Source organism: Centroberyx affinis, unplaced genomic scaffold, assembly GCF_046629955.1.
Source record: "Centroberyx affinis isolate AG114_WGS23_722 - 3 ecotype Tasmania unplaced genomic scaffold, CSIRO-AGI_Caff_v1 ptg000749l_1, whole genome shotgun sequence".
Classification (NCBI taxonomy): Eukaryota; Metazoa; Chordata; class Actinopteri; order Beryciformes; family Berycidae; genus Centroberyx; species Centroberyx affinis.
Window position 1 is genome coordinate 432,637 of NW_027279362.1, and position 21,857 is coordinate 454,493.

The following is a 21,857-nucleotide window of genomic DNA, read 5'->3' on the forward strand; positions in this document are numbered from 1 at the left end:
TAGAGGATAGCAAAGACGGCTTGTGACTGGAAGGTTGCAGGTTTGAGTCCCTGGATATGTGTAACTGAATGAATGTGAAGCGGGGCATTACTGGGAAAAAGCGTGCAGACTCTCCCTGGATAAATAAACTTTAACAATTTTTTTTAGCCAATTTTGGCTAAAATTTGTTCATTCTAATCTGTATTCAGTATCGTGCTGTAAATATAGTGGGTGTGTGTGTGTGTGTAGTGCAAACAGTCACTTGACTTGATGGCTCCATAAAAGCATCTCTCAGGTCTGTGCTTTTCCCCCTGTGATGCCCGCTGACAGACTGGCACCTCCCTGTCAGCCAGCCTCATTTACAAGCGGCATCCTGCCAGCCGACTCTCCCACTCCAAACTGTCGGACAGCCTGGCACGGGCCCACGGGAGGCTTACGGAGCCTGTGTGTGGAAGTCTGGGGTCTGGCCTGGCCCTAGCCCACATCAGTCTGTGTGTTAGTCACTTCTGTAAACCTTGTCATGGCACAGGCAGGAGCTCCAGACTGGAGGATTGCCCGTCTCATCCTGTGTCTGTCCTGTCCCGGCTCAGCTCAGCCAGAGGAGCTCCAGTCCTCCAGGAGCCAGACGACAGAGTGAGCAGAACAGACTCGAGTCAAAAGTCTGTGTCTTTAGTTAAGTGTTTCAGAGGACAGAATATCCAGCATGGATCAGAATGTGAAGCTGTTATTTATAAGAAATAATCCATGATATTTTGGTATAAATAAATGGCAGTTTTACTTCTCTTTAGTGGCAATTGTTATAACACAACAGTGATGCAACCCATACCCAGTTCATGAAAACTTTTACATTTTCTGTTTTAAACACTCAGTGTCTGGTAGGTCTTTCCTGGGAAAAATCCTCTGCTGGACAGAAAGTGATGGGTTTTTACGTTTCCAGTTTGTTTGGAATGAACAGAAAAAGAAGCAGCGATAGCCACCATGGCTGAACAGACAAAGAAAAGAACGCCACCTACAGAAACTCAAACATCATCGACAGAAAATCCAAGGAAAAAGACATCACAGTACTGGACACACTGTGTGATTGACAGGTGATCTCTGGGAAGTGCAGTGCAGAAACACCACAGCAATGAGCGCAGAGCACCAAAGATGGAGACAAAATTAAAGAAAGAAGAAGGAGAACATTACTGATTACCACTTTAAAGTAAATATATATGGCACTGTGTGAATGCAGTATGCTGTAACTCCCATCCAACTGTGTTACTGGGTTATTGCTGGCTTTTTTTCCATGGCCTACATTATGCAAGCCAGTGACCCTTCGCACCAGTTTGTTACCAATTTACGTCATCATCAATTATGTCAAATCAGGTAAGTATCAACTAGTGTCAGACTTCATTCTCGCAGCGATACAAAAAAAGAAACACCGGCGTCTCTATCGCAACCGCGTACATGGCCGACTCTCACTCCTCACGGCCTGTGGGGAAGTTTAGTGTCTGCATGGAAATCCCTGTCTGTCACAGCTATCTCTAATATTTCACACCTCGGCGAGGAGAGTGGTGGTGGTGGTGGGGGGGGATTTGTACTTGCAGACTTCCTCTCTTGCTGGAGGTAGTCGGTCGTCCCCTCCGAGTGTTCAAACAGCTCACGTCATGCCCATTTTCAGACTTTGCTTTGTGTCCTGCGGCCCAGTTTAGATCCGCTCACTGAGGCCTTGATGCTCAATTTTGATCTGTTGCTCATACCTGTTTTTTTTGGATGACTGCTCATATCTGTTCTAGGATGTAACTCATATCTGATGCCAATATGAACTGACAGCGATGGCGAAAAGAAACACATGATAACAAAAGACACAAAAGTCACATACATCTTTGTGCCTACGTTTCTCCTGCTTGTTTCAAACTCATTTCAACAGTACCTACAATACCTTATAGTTTTGACTGAATTGAGGTGTTCCCAAATACCAATCAAGTGGGCTCTTTCACTTTATTTGCATTGTTGTGTCTCCAAGCTTTGTCCTCCAAGCTGCAGTGGAGCAAAAATTATGACAGTTGTCTCAGGTGAATGATGTAAAATCTACTTGTCATGGCAACGCTGATAAATTCTGATTTGAGTAAATCAAATTCAAGTTGCATGTAGTTCACATGCCTCGGGTTCTGAAAAAATGTGACTCCATGCAGCTTTTTCCTGTCCACACTGATTAGAAATGATCAGATCTGTGTCACATGTGAGGGGAAAAAATCAGAAATGGGGCAATTTCAGCTGCAGTGTGAATCTAGCCAAAGGTTCGTTTAGATCTTATATGTTTATATCTGGCCTGGTCTGATTCTTCTGCCTGCTATCTTTACCCCTATTTGGTGGTACGCTCATGCCCAAGACTATATTATTGCCAGAATCTGATATGCGCTGTATTACGCATACTCAGCCTTTTGGAAATATGTGCTGCTAAGCCTCAACAGCTGGCCCGCTGGTGATCATGGTCGTTATGTAGCTTATGCTGGCCTAGTGATTCTGCCGTGACTTTAATGTGCAGCTGAATCATCCTGATACAGATAGGTATTTGGTCACAGTGTCTTTGCTGCGGTGAGGACGCTGTTTGTTTGAAGGCCCGTCTGTAACTCGACACAAGGCCACGGCTTGGGCCAGGGCTGAGGAGGAATTACAGGCCATTGCGTAAACAGAAGCTGCAGTAGCTGGGCGTGCTCTCCTCAGGAAATTAAAAGCCATGGCTGCTTCCTTCAGTCTCCCTATCCTCTCTCATCTGTTGCCAGTACAGTTAATGAATAGCACACTAATAGTGTCTGGCTTCTTCCTCCCACTGTTGATTGTAGAGGGCATTCACCTTGCTGCTTACAGTAGCATACAATGAGTGCAAATAATTGGATAGTGTATTTAGCCGAACGCCGTTAAAGAAATCGCATTTGCTTGGATGTGAATCACTGTAATTTTGCACGGGCAGAAATAGTATGGTGGGCTTAGAGTGCAGGTTTATCGTCAAAACCGGCAGTCCCTCATACCTGCAACACATTGGAAAAACAGCTGCGCGATATTCACATTTCCATGTTATGATGAGGCGGTTCGCTTTTGAAGTAGTGACAAAAAAGTACAATTAAATTCATTTAATCACAGATGCCAATTCCCGGAACCACAGCTTACTCTGTGGGGAAAAATGGGCCGGTGGTTTCCAGCCTCGAGAAGGGAGTGAAACCTCCTTATGTGTGTCAACAAAACATCAGAAGTTAGCAGTTATCATTCCTTAGAAGTGATGTTACCTCTCTGTTTTGTTTTTAACTGTAGGGACGCTTCTGGGCACTTTCCATCCCAAAATATAGAACAATATACTTTACAATGCTAGATCACAAAATAAGGTAACAAGATACCTGACTTTTCATACACTGGAAAAAACCTAGAGTGACCTACAAGACAAGTTTTCCCTTGTTTCAATAAATGAGTTTAAAGAAAGGAGGAGGGACTTGCACAGAGACAAGGAAAGCTGTTCTACATTCTGCACCACTATTAAATGCGGTATGTTGTGCGTGGAAACCTGTATGAATTTCAACATTTTCAGCACCAAGCCACACGTGAAAAAGAGATTCTATCTCCCTGTGCTTGACCTGAATAGCGGAAGAATTGCATACGAAAGTCGAGGAGAGCACGTGCGTGGTGTTTCCAGACTGCGGAGCAAAAGCAGGCATTTGGCATTACTTCTCAAAGCAATAAAGGGGAACAACAAAGAGTTCCATCCATAATGGAATCCTGGTCACACACCCCGAGCGGCCAATGTGGTCCTCTTTGGGCTGTTTTGGAACGTTCGTCTTTTTTGCTATTCAGATGGTTTCTCTGCCTCACTTGTGTCCAGAAGAAGACAGGGGGAAAAACAAACAGAGGTAATGCACAGAGAAGTAACACACCGCAGATGTGGGAAGGTTCAGGACGCAGGCGAACATGGATGACACGTCTCAGTCACCACCTCGAGAAAATGCCGGTGATTAGATCTCAATGTGTGATTCACATACCACCTGAAAATGATCAACACCTTTTCACCTTGTTGTCCCTTTCTTTGTCATTGTGAACTTTCTTTTCATAACATCTCATTGCCCTAGAGGCATGCCAACATAAGAGCAAAGATATATAACATCTTTATAATGATGTTTTGAGATGAGGTCTTCACCCTTCCCTATGCTTCAAAGCATAGAAGGTCACCTTTTTCCATCAAAATACTCACTGCCTGTTTGAGTTCACCAGGTGCAGTCGGATCAGGGTTCAGAGGTCGGGGCTCATCCTCGTCAGGAATCCCACTGCCACTGCCAACAATCACAGAAACCGTATTGTTCTGTAGGGGGAATTTTATGGGGCCTTAGGGAGAGGTATTACGAACAGTAGCCAAGGTGTTTATGTGATTATTCGGCCGTTATGTCACCAGGCCTGACATAATCAAAAGAGCCTTTTCTTTGTTTCATTGTTGCCATGATACAAAGTACTATTGGTGCAATGCTCATAAAGTTAAGCTAGGGATGGAGGAGGATGAGCGAAGCTAGATGCGAAATGTTCGCTCCAATCCTTCTGAAAAGTACTAATAATTGAAGAAATTATGGTCCGATACTTCAAGTGTGCAGCAAAACTGCCCCTGTTTTGAGTGGACTTGTCTCCCTGCTGTTGCCAGCACCTTGATTGTTATTCACAGCTGTGCACAGGGCACACACACACACCGTTGGGCCGAGGGGCGCCTTTAGGTTTGAGAAACTCTGTGTCCAAGGTCCTTGTTTTGAATCTGATGATCCTGAGAGTAGCTATGAGAAAAGCGTGTGTCCAAAAGTCTGCTGTCATTCACTGACTTTTGATGTACAGAGACACCCAGCTGACTGTCTGACACTTAAAGCTGCACTAGGCAAGATTTTTATGTAAAAATCCACCAGTCTTATCCGCCTAAATCACAATGTGGGGCTGCAACAGAGATTGTCCCATCCTTACTAACTGAGATGCTGTAGATTCACTGTTTACCAAATGAAATTCTGGGAGGAATCTTTTCCGCCCACAGGATGTGATAAATCCAAACTTGAGAGTAAGAGTCTCCTAAACAGCAGTGAGCACTCTGTCCAGAGAAAGCTGGACCCACACACACACACACACACACACCCCAATAACACCATAACGAAAAAGAAAATGCCTCGACTATGCCGCATTCCAGACTTATTTTCACCAAGTCTTTACTGTTCAAGCAAATGTTATTTTATTCTTGTTTGAGTCTCAAATGCTGTATGTACAGGTGGTGTCTTACTGTTCCAGCGCTTACAGAACCGCATGGTAGGAGGGGAAGTGGTATTCAGTGGGGGGTCCTCCACCTTAATATAGCACTCTAACACTTCATGCACAAAGGTGTCGAATGAGAGATGGGAGGCGAAGGGGAAGCCAGACCGAATGCATCATTCGCGGTTTGAGGCCTTGCGGCAGCGGGTCTTGTGAGGGAACCGCACTCTATCCACTTCCCTGGGTGGATTACAGTAACTAAATAAAGGCGTTGTAACTCCAGGGCGGACGGCCTTTGTTCCATTCATCAGCCCTTTGCATTAGTCACTACAGTTCAAGGCCGATGCTCATATCCTTTTACAGTGAATGACTTGCTAACACACTCTTTTGCAGGCCTATTAAAGGTCTTGGAGGTAATTGGACAGGTCTTCTGAACTTTGGTCTGTCATTACTTGAGGAGTCTATTGAGGAATCTTGAGGAGTCTGGCAAGTGGTCGTGGTAGGAGCTCGCCACCGGAAGGTTGCCGGTTTATATCCCCGGGCCTGCTGGGAAAATCTAAGAGGGGGGTAGAGAATGAGAGACACTCTTGCCTTCCTCAACACCTACAATCAAGGTGTCCTAGAGTGAGGCTACTAAGATCTGACAGTGCCAGAAGACCTGCAGTAGCCAAATGCAAAAACACTTCTTCTCCCAGCAAATGTGTCCTTAGTTAACTTGCCTGTTTAAATAAGGGCTTAAAAAAGACTAAGTAGCTTTCCAAAAAGCATCTTGGGACTGAGATGTTTGAAGATATTTGAATTAGTGAAACAAAGAGGATCTTAGTTGTAAATATAGTTTCAGGAGATGCTGTCTAGACATAGATCTATGTGTCACCTAAAATCATTATGTTCATTTCCCAAACATGAGGAGCATCTAATATATAATTTTAAGGTTTTCAGAGTTAGACTTTGTCTGGAGACAAAATTCATAAGTTGGCTGTGCTCTATAAACTGATGGGGATTTTCTATGTGGCAAACACTCACGTCCTGTCACACAGTCTAAAGAGGTCAGAGTAAACATGTGAGTGTTTTGGGACAGCCAGCCGAGGAGCGTGAGAGCTTCAGTCATCAACCAATAAACAGCCTGCTATGGTTAAACAGCATGAATAACCTCTTGCCTTCAAGTAATAATCCACAATGTTTTCATATAAATAAATGCCTGGTTTGCTGTGGATTAATGTACAGGGTGAGAAATTAACTTTTTCCACTAGCCTGTCTTGTAGAGCTATTTTACCAGCCACTCCCATTTTTTACCAGACACTTTTTTAAATCAGCGTTAAAGGCTAAATATGATACACGGTTTGGCAAGACGGCTCAAAAACCAGCTAGTTGCGCATCTTGCCTTGCTCGCCAGTTCTCATTGAAATATCATTTTTTCCTCCTTTGGTCGCAATGTCTCCAATTCGCTTGCCGCAACACACCACCTCTATTATTATGTGTCTGCTGGCCTCTTAACTCCAACAATATGCTCCCAGTTTGACAGTTTTATCTAGCCTCAGGGTGGACAAGCTAAAGTGACACAGTGTGCGGTTAGGCCGCCCTGTTTAATGTTTTCCTTGGTAACAATATTTCATATCAAAACAATTTGTTTTGAAACTATCTTGTAAATACAGTGCCTGGAAAGTGGTCACAAAGGTGGAAACACAGATGCTGTCCAGTCCCATAGCGCCTAGCTAGGTGTGCAGCAGCAACTGTTGCTGTTACTAACTACAGTCCTGGAATAACCAGGATAAACACATCATTTACTAAATGTATTGTCAAGAAGAATAGTTCCACTCCACTATATTGCTATGCTCCAGTAGGTTAGCTGTCTTTCAGTATCACAGTAGCCTGTTAGCCAAAATGTTTCGTTAGCATTATCCAAACTTCATTCCACGCTTGTTACACAAAACTTCTTTGCTAGCTCAATGTAGTTGTAACTAAAATATTCATCGGCAAAAAATATTTTGTCACGGATACATTAGCCACTGCAGTTGCAAAGCTTACACACATAAGCAAGACTGTAGCACTGGCCGAGCAGGTATCACTCAATACGAGGGTGAGAGTGACATTTGGTGTTAGGAGTTAAAAGTCTGATGACTGACTGACCTGACTTTGGCTCTGGTGCTCATATCTTGCGCTGTGATAAAAGGCATAAGGGACATAAACTGGACAGTGCATATGTATCACCGTAACCTCAACTGGTGATTTTTCTACATTTTGGGCAAACTTTGCTCACCCGACAGTCACATTTGGCGGGTGTCTGATGTTAATGTCGCCAAAATAATAAAAAACACACAAGATTCTGCAGATTACCACGTTAAATGTCTGCACATATTCTTTAATCATGACCACACAACAGTGATAGGAGTATGATGAAGTATAGTTTTACCGGTGGGCTATTTTAGTCCCTGCAGCCCAAAAACCAGCCAGTCAATGTCAAGGTTTGTGTCGGCCTAATATTTGCTCTCAGTGTTGTTTAACCTTTTGCACAAAGGTCTGTCCAGATCACAGAGAGGTCAGGCAGATCAAGCTCAGGAAGAGACTGCTGTGCCACATTCCTCATGTGGCCTTCATCACAGAGACCATGTGTGCCTTTTGCTGAGAGAAAGGCCTCCGTTAGTCTCTCTACACCGGGGAATAATTCTGACTTTGACTGTGCAAGTGTTGAGCATCCAAGTATTGAGTATTGCGTTCAGGCTACAGTAGATGTAATGAAAGCCGGTCTTCTTCGTGATGACTTCTGGTTGGAATAAGTGTCTGGCATGAGTCATCTAACATTTTGAGTTTAATATAAACCATGCTTCTATTTCCACGTCATCTAAACAAGTTCTAGACAGGGTTATGTACAGTGCTGTTGTTTTGATGGCTTCATTGCCAAAACTCTTGATCACCAACAGACTAACTTGAATGGTAAAATAATTCCAGTGTTACATGTTCAAGACAAAACCACAGACAAGAGGCTGAGAATTTTAACAACTATTTATTGTTCTTGAAGTATGTAACAAAATAATTGCTATGAATAAAAACAGCATTTTTGCTTTGTACAACTAAGTAAAAATGTTTACAGACAAGCAACACTAATTGTACAAAAATAATGGTAACATCGATACACAATAACAAAAAAAAAGGTAAAAACGATAAAGAACAGAACATCCTCACGTCAGTGTGCAAACCGTTTATACAGATGGACACGCCCCCTTTCTTAGGCAACGAATCCCGATAAATTATTTAAATAGCATTTATCTACACACTCACACACACGCAAATCAACCTCTCACAAACAGCTAAGACAAAACAGAACAATAATTTATCCGCTAGAAAGAGCATTGGACATACATAATAAAGCAAATTATTTGTAAAAACTCTCCCATTGTACTGTCTCTTTCACTGGGGTAGATCACGGGATTGGGAGTTGGGTTGTGTGTTTTTAGAAGAAATGTCATACTATTTACAGCTCATGCTACAGTAGCAGTAAGATGTCCATCGTTTCAAAAGCATATGAAAAAGTACTTAGGTGGTGTTTGTGTTTGATCAAATTATACAACAGCGATGAGGTAATATTTGTACATCAAAGATTTCCTTTGTTTTTCATCTCTCTCTGAAGAAAAGGCACACAGGTCACATACGTTTCATACTAAGTAGCCCTATCTGAAGACTTGTCTAATACCTAATTCACTGTTTAGAGCAGGAGGTGATAGACATTGACGAGAGCATGCATCCTACTGCTGGCACCATCACACCTGACTGTACCTTGGGGGGAATACGGGGTGAATCTTTCGCTTTTTTAAAGTATTCCAATTTCCTTTGCTGCCTACATTGTAGGCAAGAGTCAATAAATTACATTTATTTACATAATTTTAAATTTAAAGCCTCAAAAGCTGAGGGAGATACCTCTATTGAATGTTTCTCATCAATCCATATAGGTTTTGGTGTGAGGAGGGGGAGTGTTTCAGAGGGAACACTGGCTCTGGCAAATTTCAGTTTAATATGATCCTCCCATATTTTTTCATACTGGTTTGATATGCTAAGACGGTCACTTCCATCTCACCCTGAGAGTTGTTCAGTTAACCAACATCATTCTAATGCCTGGCACAAAGCCGGTGATACTTGCAACATTGTGTTTTCAATGTAATTTTGTAATTTTGCCTGCACAATACATCTCTATATGGATTCTTAGGAAAATGAGTAAGCACGCAATTTCTTGTTGCATCTAAAACCAGTCTTCCACATACAAAAACACAAACATCCACAATAATGTTCCTCCAATTACTCCTATTACTCCTATACTCACTCCCAACAGCTTTTTTAAATCAAAAGCCATCCTAACAGAAAACAAAGAAGCAAAAAAAATAGATGTTATTGCGTTCTTCATTCTTTGAGTCCTCAGAGTCGTAACACTCAGAATCTACATCCTGGCAGATCTGGTATAGCAAAGGGAATATTTCATCAGTCTTTTCTTTGGGATGTCCATCCAGAAAGTAAGGTAGAAAGGCACAAAGGCAGAAGAAGAGAGAGAGAGAGAGAAAGACAGAGAGAGAGAGAGAGAGATGTAAAGGTTTGGAAGTGCATAGTCGTCTATGGGGAGCCGTTCCCGCACAGAGATGAATGAGGTCTTTCAGAGAGCAAGAAAGCAGGGAGAGCTGGGATAGAAAGGTGTTGGTGTCCCATTGGCAAAGCTAGAGGGCATGGGGGTGTTTTTTTTTTTTTCCCCCAGCTCTCCCTGCTCTGGGTGGATGGTAGGGGTGGGGGGGGGGAGAAGGGGCTCTCTGATCCTCAACTGGCAGTCAGCCGGTTGGTTCTCTGCCCAAACCAGCTTCAAGTTACCCTGAGGCTGACCACACGCCCTTCGCCCCGTCCGGGTGTGCGTGCCGCAGAAGAAAGAGTCGCGGAGATAAATCGGTCCCTGGACTTTGCATCGGAATACATAAGTTCATACTTTATACAGAAAGGTGCATTCCTCAGAGCTTCCTGCGCCGTGCATTTATGCATCTGTAAAAAAAAAAGAAAAAGAAAAAGAAAACAGAGGAAAACATGATTAGTTTGATTACTCGTCAAAACAAGTTATTTGATCATTATTGATTGATTCATTGATTTTCTATACAGTGGGGAATTGTAAACAAACCCAGCAAATTTTTGACATTGAATAGATGTTGACAATGACTTGCACCAACCATTCAGTATCCAAAGCTGTTTAAATATGAATTTTTACCATGCCACATTATATTGTGAAAATGTTATGCTTGTTTGGGTTGATGTTGACGTCATGTAAAGGGTTGGACAGGGTTGGTCTTGGGGATTGGACGTGGCCACCAAATATTTGCTGGGAGATTACTTTTGCAATCACATTTTGATTTGATTTTATAGAATTTTATAGAATTTCCTTACCTCTGCATTCATACTTGAGGTCTGAGAAGTATACCATCTCTTGTGAGAAGACAAAAAGACCTAGTCTGCCACCTGCATATGTCTTGTCATAGATGCTACCAGAATCTGCCATGATCTTCTTGCCCTCATACATCACAACTCTGTAGGGATCAAGGGAAAAGGAAAGTTAGTCAGATGCACAGCTGGGGATCCTTATTATTTAAACCACAAAAAGCTTGAACCACTTGTATAGAGTAAACATCCGATCTCTTTTCATCTCTACTTGGACTAATTGATACCGTCTGCCTACCTAATATGTCCTGTTCTTGGTCTGTGGATCAGATGCCATCTGTAGGCAGTGAAGTCTTTCCATCCAACATTCTTAGGGTCGTGCCAAAGAGTGCGGACCTAAAGCATGGAGAGATAAACAGACGTGTTTAACTTTTCACATAATGCCATTCAGAGATAAAATTGGTTCTTTGGGGGCTAGAACCTCTCCATAAAATCCATGAGATGTGTTACCTGTCCTGGGGTGTTCCCTGTGTGCCAGAGGGCGTTCCTGAGATGCTCTCCTGGGCCAGTGGTGGAATTGACCACTTTGATGGACAGGCCAGAGTAGCCCTGGGCCTTGGTGGGTTTATTTGACCAGTAGGTCTGTGTGATCTGCTTCCACATCACCACGTAGAACCTGGAGCTAGACTGGTAGCCGAACACAAAGCCGGCGTAATCATCATCCCTCTCTGTGTTGATGAAGAATGTCCCGCTGAAGTCGACTGCGTTGAACTCATCGTAACCTGGTGAGGGAAAAATTGCAAGTTAGAGAAAACCAAGAACTTAGGTGTTCTACCTGTCTAAATCATATGTTCAAAATTATGTAGATAAAACTGACCACACTGATTTGCATTGTGCAGCTACATAGCACTGCAAATTAAAATGAGTTCCACATGTTACTTACCGACAGCGATGCCAGGGTCGCAGTTGACAGTCTGGACCAGCTCTTTGCCCTGGTGGCGGACGACCCAGTTGGGGTCGATCTGGGAGGTGCCTTTGGGATCCAGGGGAACCATCTGGAACTTGCGGAAGTCTGTCTCGCTGATGTCGAAGTTCTCCGGACACACATCGTAGATATCAGGCACGTTGTCTTGGTCAAAGTCGTCTTTGCAAGCATCTCCACGGCCATCACCTGGTAAATATACATATATATTCATTAATGATAATGTCCTGGAAAGACCTGCAGGCATGCTATTATTTTTAGCCCAGCACAAACACATCCAGTTCATCTCATTGCCCAAGCCATATGAGCCGTTTTTGTTTATTGCTGGATCAAAACCGTGCAAGACAAACCAGATCTGTTCAGCTCGAACCACGTTCCATAACACTCACCATCAGAGTCCAGCTGGTCAGGGTTGAAGGCCAGTCTGCAGTTGTCCTTGTCATCAGGGATGCCGTCGTTATCGTCATCATGGTCGCAGGCGTCTCCCTTGCCGTCCTTGTCGTGGTCGGCCTGGTTGGCGTTGGGGATGTAGGGGCAGTTGTCCAGGTTGTTCTGGTGTCCGTCCTCATCGATGTCCTGGTTGCTGTCACACTTGTCTCCAACGCGGTCATCATCTGAATCCACCTGTAACGTTGTGAGTATGATGTCAGCATTTTGCCTAACATTTGCCTAACAACACACGTTTTGACTTAATATACAGCTCGAAGGGGGAATCTAGCATTAGTACGCTAACGTTAGTGATTACATTCCACCACGCTCATTTCATTTCACCACTGTGCTGTTCGACAGCCCTTTCTCTTTCATCTCCTCTCCTCCCCTGCTTTCATTAAGGGTTTTCCTTAGGCTCCAGTCACTCTTTGCCTCTGTAAACCTGCCAAGCTCAATTTGTCCAAAGTCTGTCGGCAGTTTTCATCTCCTGACAATCAAACATCCCTCCACACGACTGTCTTGCTCCTCCTACTCCAATCTGTTTGATGAGCACTGCCAGCCTCCCCAGCGAACAGCAAAGGCATGCTAGCCATGCTTGACAGGGCTAGACAGAATAGGGGCAAGGGGGCAAGAATGGAAGGAGGTAACAGGAGGGATGGGATGTGGGGATTTAGGTGACTATTTAGAATCAAAATGGCACTATAAAACATCTGAATATGACCACAACATTTGCAGAAGGCACTTTGCTGCACTTGTTTGTACTCTTTGGAACAACAAACAGAATAATATAGCTGCTTGCAAGTTCAGACTTGTCTGTTTGGGCCTTTAATTGCAGTGTGCAATTCACTCTTTTGAAGACCACATGTGTGTGGATTTGGACCCCCCCCCCCCCTTAACTGAGTTCCGTTGTTCAACACATTCCTACTCCTCAGTGTAGCATGGCACAGGTGGACTGGGTAGGCCCGTGGTTTGCCGGTGGGGCACGCACACAGCCCTGGGCCAGCCCATTCCACAGTAATAACCAGCCTAGGGCCTCTCTTCCCTCGCATCAGCCAGATCAGCTAACGTCAATGGGCCATTGAAAAGGCCCCTAGCCCCCCACCACGCCTTATTGAACTGATGTGCCCTTGAGCTGTGCATGGGATTTGCTCCATCTTCACATTGCGTGATAAAGCTTAGACAACCACACAGGGCTAATCACCGAGGCTCTGTCTCAATTGAAAGAGAGATATATGCTCAGCTCTACAGAAAGGCAGGGGGATCAATGTGGATTATTGTTGGTGGGTGAGGTGGAAGGAAATGGGGAAGGGTAGTGTGTGTTTGTGTGTGTGTGTGTGTGTGTGTGTGTGTGTGTGTGTGTGTGTGTGTGTGTGTGTGTACACACCTGATCTGGATTATGTTCCAGAGGGCAGTTATCGCACATATCTCCCACCCCATCCAGATCTGTGTCTCTCTGGTCAACATTGTACACATAGGGACAGTTGTCCTTCTCATTCAGAATGCCTGTGGAATGAATGGACATATGTTAAAAGGTGGTTAAAGTTTATCATATGTTTTTAAAAAGCATGATCTTCCTCCAACACGTCCCGAGCACCATTTTTATTAATGTTTCAGGTCCTCACCATCTCCATCGATGTCCACAGCACAGGCATCTCCCTCTCCATTGTTGTCTGTGTCTGTCTGGTCTGGGTTGCTATTGTAGGGGCAGTTATCACAGCGGTCACCCACGTCATCGCGGTCATAGTCATACTGCCTGGGGTTGTAGATGAACGGACAGTTGTCCTGTTTCAGAGAGAGAGAGAGAGTGGAGTGATGAGGAGAATGGATAGATTTTCAGGTGCAGTGCTTGTCATTTGTGGATGTATTTACTGGGAGGGAGCGATCCGGGATGAAAAGGTGCTTTATTTTTAGGCTCTGTCCCAAATCTAATGTTGGGTTTAGCCGGGCATACTGTAGCTCCTTCAGAATTGTACCTCTGTGTTGGAATTTGAGGTTTTGGCTCAGACCGGGGAGAAACATTTGCCTTCCTGCTGCAACCCCCAGCCCCCCCTAGCCCCCCTAGGCACCCCTTTCCACCTGCCTTCTTATTAGCCAGCATGAATGATGAATATAAAATCACAGTCACAGGTTACGTGAACACACACACTCGCTCCCTTGTCCATTGCACTGGCCATAGCAGGAGATTTCCACCTACCCTATCATCAGGAATGCCATCGTTGTCATCGTCATTGTCACAAGCATCTCCGGTGCCGTCCTTGTCGTAATCTTCCTGGCCAGAGTTAGGGAGGTTGGGGCAGTTGTCCTGCAGAACAGACAACACAAAGTCAGACGCTGCATATATCACAGTCAGAGATCATAATAATCATACATACTCCAGGCTTCATTTGACTTTTACTCTGCAAGATCTTGCCAATACCAACAGTGACTTCTGAGCCTTGCTGTTCCACCACTGCCTACCTTCTTGCAGTGGTAGGTGGCGTTCTCCACGCACACCAGGTCGGCGTTGGGCCATCCGTCCAGATCTGTGTCTTCTCCGCAGATATGGCCGTTCCCAGCGTAGCCGGGCTTGCACTCGCAGCGGAACATGGGCTCGGCGAAGTGTCCGAGGTAGTTGCAGCGGGCGTTCTTGTTGCAGTCGTGGCTCCCGTCGAGGCAGGGGTTACGGGGCGTGCACACCTGGAGGAAGAGGGGAGAGGAGAGATTGATGACAGTCCGTCCGAGTTCATGACATTCTGTGGCTCCGAGGAGGTCTGAAAGGCCAGATGAACGTGGTCGCGCACGGCAGACGCAAGCCTAAATCTGCCTTGGAGCAACTGTTTCTGTTATCAGTGTTTGTCATCCGTCAGATCGACTTGTAGATCTACTTGTCATCAATCAGATGAACTCATAGATATGGCAGGGCCTTTGCCCTCTGCTGTGCTCTGATTGGCAGCTCCACAGAAAGACAGGACTGTACTTGCCTGTTTCTTAGAGGCAGCCTCCTCCACACCCTTGCCGAAGGGCTGGGGTCCGGAGTAGCGGGGTGGGCAGGGCAGGCAGTTGTAACCGGGGTCTGTGTTCTCACAGCGGTGCACACCGTTGAACTCAAAGCAAGCGTCAGTGACCTCTTTGCACTGTTTTTAGGGTAAAAGCAACAATGAAACCATTTGTGATTGTTAAATTGAAGTGTTGGTAGTTGTTACAATATGCAACAAAATGGGTAGCCTAATAAATCGTAATACAAAGGAATTCTTACCTCATCAATATCCTTGCACTTGATACCATTGCCGGTGTAGCCAGTTGGGCACTTCCCACACTTCCAGGAGCCATCAGGGAAGCTGGTGCACTTGGCTCCAGCAAAGCAGGGGTTGGACAGACACCCATCTGAAAAACCAATGTTGACTCATAAGACAAGACTCAAGACATAGCATATAAAGGAGCCCTAGTATCATACAGATGTAACAAATGTAGAAGCTTTGCTGACGGTCAAAATGCCTCACCAATGGGACAGGATTTCTTATTGCACAGCTGGGTATCCTTAGCATCACCAACACACTCTTTGCCGCCGTATTTTGGCGCGGGGTCGTTGCACAGGCGCTTACGGGTCTGGGTGCCGCCTCCGCAGGTGACAGTGCAGGTATCCCATGGCGACCAGGGTCCCCAGTTGCCCTTGACTGAGGGAGACAAGGAAGAGATGTTACATAATGAATTTCTGACACATCGATGCAGACAGCCATGTCATGTTAACTGTAATGAAAATGAACATCAAATGGTGGTGCCTTACTGGGGCACGGAGACTTCTGACACTTCTCGGTTTGCCGGCCCTCTCCCTCGCAGTCCTTGCCTCCCAGCTGGGGGGTGGGGGAGTTGCAGAGGCGGATACGGGTGATGACGCCGGCGCCGCAGGTGACGGAGCAGGACGACCACGGCGACCAGTGGCTCCAGCTGCCGTCCTGCTTGACTGAACGTCGCAAAGAAAGGTCAAAAGTCAGTCTTAAGTCATGAGCTACGTGCGTGTCGCTCTAACCATTGAACACTATCCACTCGTTCAGTTATATGTAGTTGAAGGATGAGAGCGGGCAGTGTTAACTCACAGCGCTTGTCACACTCCTGGAGGTAGCAGTCGCGGGTCTGCACAGAGGTGCCCTCACAGTTGTTATTGATGCGGTCGCAGGAGCGCCCACGCTGCTGGATGCCCCGCCCACACGACACGGAACAATGGGTCCATTCAGACCATTGCGACCAGCCGTCCTCTGCAAAGTCCCTCACTGAGGAGGAGGGAGAGGGAGAGAAAGAGAGAGCGAGAGGGGAAGAGGGAGACAATAAAAGAGCTATTCCAGCGAGGGAGCAACCCCCCCCTCCCTTGGCCCTAAGTGAGGAGGGAAAGCTCTTAAAGCAGAGGGCTAATAGTGTGGATTTAGCTGGGACTTAGAGCGAGAGAGAAGGCCCTCTGTTGAGAGGAAGGGCAGAGACCAGCACACTGAGAGAGGCAGGAGAAATAGAGAGGGCCACTGTCCTCAGAACACACAGGGATGCCCCATTGACTTATGTTTTCCTAAAGAGGAAACAGATTTTGCAAACACGGCCCTGGGCGTGTAATGACTTCAGCAAGTGGCCAAGGTAAGGGATGAATGTGGCTCCCCCTGTTTATTTAGGTTTTAGGGAAGCATTGCAGCCCAGCCCGCATAGGTATGCAGAACATGTCACTTCTCCTCATGTAGAAGATGGCTTCACTAAACAGCCAAGCAATTTTCCATCCCGCTTTAACCAATTTGGCAAATTACGCCCATTACAACTTGAAGATTCAAAGATGTTTTGGGGCACAAAGCGCCAATGTTCCAAAAACACAAGCGCCCTTTCATTTGCTGGGATGTTATTGCAGTTAAATCATCTCTAAAATTAACATGTTTGCTCTTGAATAGAAACCTTTACATCTCGGGGAATATTTGTGGGTTTTGTTTTATATGGCAAATAACATTGAAATGGCTTTCTCAGTAAATGGGGCAGTGTTTGAATGCCCAGTCTGTTTTAGAAACATATATATTCCAGTTTACAAGGGCAGTTTATACAGTAGCAGGTCTACATAACCCTGCTTTGCTTTGCTATGGCTGTAGAGATTCTAACAATATGAGTAGGGTTTTAGAGAACAGGAATGATTCGTGTACTTACGCGTCCCACAGCGTGGGCAGCACTCTCCATCGGGAACAGTCGCATTAGCACAGGGGATCAGGGGGCAGGAGATCTTGCGGCAAACAGTAGCAGAGTTCTACCCAAGTACAGAGATAAAGACCATGGTTAGTCATAAGCTCAAATATAAGGACATCCCCTAATGTTGCTACACTTTTCTTCTAAATCCAGTGGATGGGGTGCGTCAATTCCCCATTTGAAAATGGAACTGAGACGCTTTGGAACGGTGTCACTGATGTAGGCATGATTGTTGTGTAAATCAACTTAAATTAGTGCATCTTTCAAGGCAATTTTAGTCCCGGACAAGGCTTAATCCATGTCCGTGCAACTATCCTATTAAGTTTCCTGCGCTACATCCGAGTTTGTCCAGGTTGACCGTGCCAGAAAAACTGAAAGGCAGAATTTTGGCTGGAAACGGAGCCCCCCCCGCGGACAGCCACCTGCCTACTGGGTCAGGGGAGGGTGGGAATGAGGCCAGAGTCCTAATAATGGAGGTTAGTTTCACTTTGGAGCTGCACTGGGCACTGAGCCCCGAACAAGTAAAGCCAGCCTGCCAGCACAACCTGTGTGGGTACACTGTGAATGACTCAGGGATAGATAAAAAAAAAAACCTCTCTCTACCCATGCATGCTAATGCCCTCCCTGCTGGATCTGATCACTGACAGAGATGGGAAGGGGAAATAGGGACAACTGGTGTAAGAGTAGAAGAGGGAATAAAGACTTATCGTGAACTGCAGAGGGATTCTACCCCCCCAAGGTATTCTTCACCTGAACCCACCTCTCCTTTGCACTTGTCAGGGCCAAGGTCTGGTTCTTAATTAGAGGCAAGGCACTGCTAAAAGTCTGGTCAAGTCCCTCTAGGCCGCACTAGAGCTGAACTTCTGAGCTGTATAGACTCCTCATTACAACAATAAGTGCTGTTGGCCCGCTGCCAGGCCTTCACACCACTACCAATTACTGACTGGATGAGCTGAGTGATGCTGAGTGTGTGTGTGTGTGTGTGTCTTGGGTATGGTTGCCTTTATGTGTGTGTGTGTGCGTGTACAAACAAGTCAGTCCTAGTGTGCATCCACTCACACGTGTGTTGAAGTACTCCAGGCACAATATACACACAGGCACAGTCTCGACTTACTTGACAAGTGCACTCGGTGCAGTCATCCACCGTCCACTCGTCCCTGTTCTTGTGGACGATGCCGTTGTGGATGCAGACGCCGCTGTGAATGCCGATGCGGTTCTTAATGAGCTTGTTCTCGTCGGTCTGGGCCGGGGGGGGCAGGAGACAGAGAGGGGAAAAGAAAGATAGCAGTGTGAATACGACAGGAGGTGGTGAAGTTTCAGCATCAATTCCAAATAATTCCCAACCCCAGTTTGGTTAAAAATAAACAAGCTTTCAATTACAGGAGAAACCTTAACATAAAGACCATTTACCATATTTCCCTCACTGAATATAATGAATATTGTGAAAGGAAATTATTTTGATGGACCACTGTTACAGAGGTGGTGATGGCAACCCATAGAGCGCACACATCAAACAGACAGACAGGGAGCAGAAAACAGTAGGCAGACATTCTCTGGGTTTCCTCCTCACCAGTTGGCGGAGTTCATTGGACAGCTCCTTGACCACCACCCCAAGGCCCTTCAGCTCCTTAAACATGCTGGCCAGGTCCTCGCAGGAGAAGCCGCAGACCATCTGCAGGTCTTAACCAGGGGAGAAACACACAGGGTGAATGTTAATGAATGGACTGTCTAGGTAAAGTTTTTCATGCCCTGTAACTGTAAATACTGTGAAAACCAATTATTCTTACTCAGTTCTATTCTATTCCGTTCTATTCTATTCTAGTTTAGTCCAGTCAGTCTAGTGTAGTCTAGACTGGAGTCTAATCACCAGATGTGAAGCTGTGGGTGGTTCACAGGGTATAATGGGAAGTCCACATGTCACAGCCACAGCAACCGTGTTTACCTTTAGTCTTATGGCCGGTGTACTCAGTTCTGATGGCCGAGGAGCCGTTGAGGTTCTCCAGGAGCATGGTGTCAGTCGGCATGGCTGAAGGAGGAGCAGAGGCATAAATCAACCACAGTAGACTCATCTGAGCCACAAGCAGACTCTCTTTAACGATTCATTTAGAGATTAAGTGTCACATGTTCACACACTCTTGAATTACAATGAAAAGTAATGAGTTAATGCAGCCCAGCCCAGTGGACATACTTCAACACAATACACAGAAATATTTGCAAACTGGCATTCCTCCATGGCCAGTGGTAAACAACTTCACAGTGAGTGTTTCGTGTAGACAACATCAGGCCTATTAGGCGCCCTATACACATTTCTTTGATAAGGACTTGCTGTGATTTGGCAGCGGAGAAGGCAACTGAGTGATGAGTAAACACACAAGATGTCGCGGTTATGATTACTCACAGTTCTGGCATCCCTTGTTGCGCAGGATGGCGTCCAGAGTGGTTCCAAACACAAAGCGCACGTTTTGCAGCACCCCCTGCAAGTATCAATGTGCAGTTTAGCGCTGTGTACACAATACATGAACTCTCTCAACATTGCATCACACAGAAAGCATTAGACGAATCATCATATTAAGTTCTACATGTGCGTATTTTGCGCGTTTGGATAGGTTTTACGCACTTTTACGCATTAGAATTTCAAACTAATCCCTCGGGTGACAACATTTAAAAAAGACATCAGGCTTCACTGGCATCATAAATCAATCCCCCCCGATTTATCATTCAATCTCCAGCCCATAAAGTCTCGTGCTCTCACCATAAATCTGTCTTTTATGGTGGCTCCTTTGCCAATCCGGAGCTGCGCGCTGGCGGGAGTCTCCTGCGTCAGGATGCTCTGGATGGGCGCATCCAGCTCGGCGGTGTTCACCTCCTCGCATCCCGCGTACAGCTGCGCCCGGTCCTCCTGCACGAACAGCGTGATATTCTTCCAGTGGCCCGTGGCCAGATCCACATCTTCGACGGAGACCACCTGCTGCTTGTTCTCGGTGGAGAAAACTATGTCCAAGGTGTTCGCCTTGCCGTTGGAGACGATCTCGAACACGGGTCCGGAGCCGTCCTGCTTCTCCACGGTCAGGAGGCTGCCGCGGGTCCGTTTGAACTGCTTGAAGTTGAGCAGCAGGAGGAATCCCCGCTCGGCGTGGATGGAGTCGATCAGGTCCCTAAAGGCGCTCTCGGGGACCGGGGGGATCAGGTCCGGGTTGAGCATCTTGTAGGCGGGGCTGTACGGGTCGTCTCCTTTCACCAGGGTGACCCCGTGGTTCTTCTTGTGGACTTGGACGAGCTCAAACAAGTCGTACACACTATTGTCATCTCGGCTCTCTGCGGGTGAATAATAAGCAGTGAGCCTTTTGTCTGGCATTGCATCGGATTTCTATTGTTTTCACTCTGAATGAACTCTTTTGGAACCATATCTGTTTTTTTAAATAATGTGAAATAATATGATTTCTTTTAACATGCTGCATTCTAAATGTTCTGAAAAGTTTTTGCAAGTTCAAGTTGAATCCTGATGCCTAAAGCGCCTCTATAACTCACCTGCGACTCTTGCGCTCTCGCAGGTCCAAAGCATCAATAGCAAAAAAATCCCTGTCAGCTTCATGGTGAAACACCAACTTGCTGCCTATAAGAAACGACACAAAATCAACAATCTAAACATTTTTGAACTTCATGTCAAAGCCAAACAAAACTAGAATATCTTAAGTGAACAACAGGTTGAAAACATCTATTAATTAAAAGTTGCTTAAATATCTGCCACAATTCAATATCTAATGCCACTGCAGCTGAAATATAAAATCAGTGCATTCCTAGAGGAAGATGAAAATATTCCCCACTCACCTGCTTAACGAAAACAAAAATAGACAAAATATAATAAAATCCCCAAATATATAGAAATCCAGCAATAATCCTCGAGAATAAATTTATATCGTTGTTTTAAATAGAGAAAAAAAAGTCCAAGTGTGAAGCGCAGAGGAATAGAATATCTTGCGTGTTCTTCTCTATTGATGGAAAACTTGTCCTTGCTGGTGTCGGCCGCTAAAAAACTCCCTTTTTAAGCCGAGGGGGGACAAAGTGCTATTTAAATAGTTTGATGCCATTCCTAAGAAGTGGCCTCGTCCAATCACGTCGAGGAGAGAAAAAGGGACGAGCTTATCCTCTTAGCTCACAGAGAGAGGAGAGAGAGGGAGAGAGAGAGAGAGAAAAAAAAAAACACTTTCCACTGTGGGACGAGGGACCAGCTTCAGTTCTGGACTTGGACTCGTACTTTAATGGACCAGGGTTTCCGGTCACTGGGTCTTCCATCAGTGTTGCAGAGGCATTTCCATCACGCAGAGATTCCCCATAATGAAAAAAAAAACATCACTGTAATATTCCTATGATATTCCTATAGTGTGTCAGTGGTGTTCAGTAGTGAAAAATACACTAAAAACCTCCAGAGTATCACTATAATATCCCAATAGGGACTTACATTATGTCTGCGGTACTCAATATTGAGTTTATAGTGACTTTTATTTATTGATCTTCTGTGGTATCCCTATAATATTCCTATAGGCAGTTATAGTGTGTCTTTGGTTCCTAATAATAGGTTTGCAGTGACTTTTTCGTTCTTTATGGTATGTTATTATTAATTTTATCTATATCACTATCATATTCT

General features: G+C 45.3%; 1 protein-coding gene across 3 annotated transcripts; it reads right to left on the reverse strand.

The window, feature by feature from the left end:
* Nucleotides 1-8,202: 8,202 nt before the first annotated feature.
* On the reverse strand, nucleotides 8,203-21,241 carry thbs1b (thrombospondin 1b). Of its 3 annotated transcripts, none has more exons than XM_071519896.1 (23): nucleotides 21,041-21,241; nucleotides 20,741-20,821; nucleotides 19,965-20,527; nucleotides 19,611-19,686; nucleotides 19,155-19,238; nucleotides 18,783-18,892; nucleotides 18,327-18,452; nucleotides 17,177-17,273; nucleotides 16,102-16,275; nucleotides 15,792-15,968; nucleotides 15,508-15,681; nucleotides 15,264-15,391; nucleotides 14,989-15,141; nucleotides 14,486-14,704; nucleotides 14,223-14,330; nucleotides 13,651-13,810; nucleotides 13,413-13,531; nucleotides 11,989-12,223; nucleotides 11,561-11,788; nucleotides 11,128-11,399; nucleotides 10,916-11,013; nucleotides 10,627-10,766; nucleotides 8,203-10,230 (listed from the first exon to the last, which is right to left on the reverse strand). In XM_071519896.1, exons 2-23 carry the CDS (start codon nucleotides 20,802-20,804, stop codon nucleotides 10,223-10,225), a joined length of 3,513 nt encoding a protein of 1,170 aa, XP_071375997.1. In that variant the 5' UTR covers nucleotides 20,805-20,821; nucleotides 21,041-21,241; the 3' UTR covers nucleotides 8,203-10,222. The 3 variants fall into 3 exon arrangements, with proteins under 3 accessions (XP_071375997.1, XP_071375996.1, XP_071375998.1); XM_071519895.1 differs by having other exon boundaries at nucleotides 20,741-20,825; XM_071519897.1 differs by lacking the exons at nucleotides 8,203-10,230; nucleotides 10,627-10,766 and having other exon boundaries at nucleotides 10,912-11,013; nucleotides 20,741-20,825.
* Nucleotides 21,242-21,857: the final 616 nt, after the last annotated feature.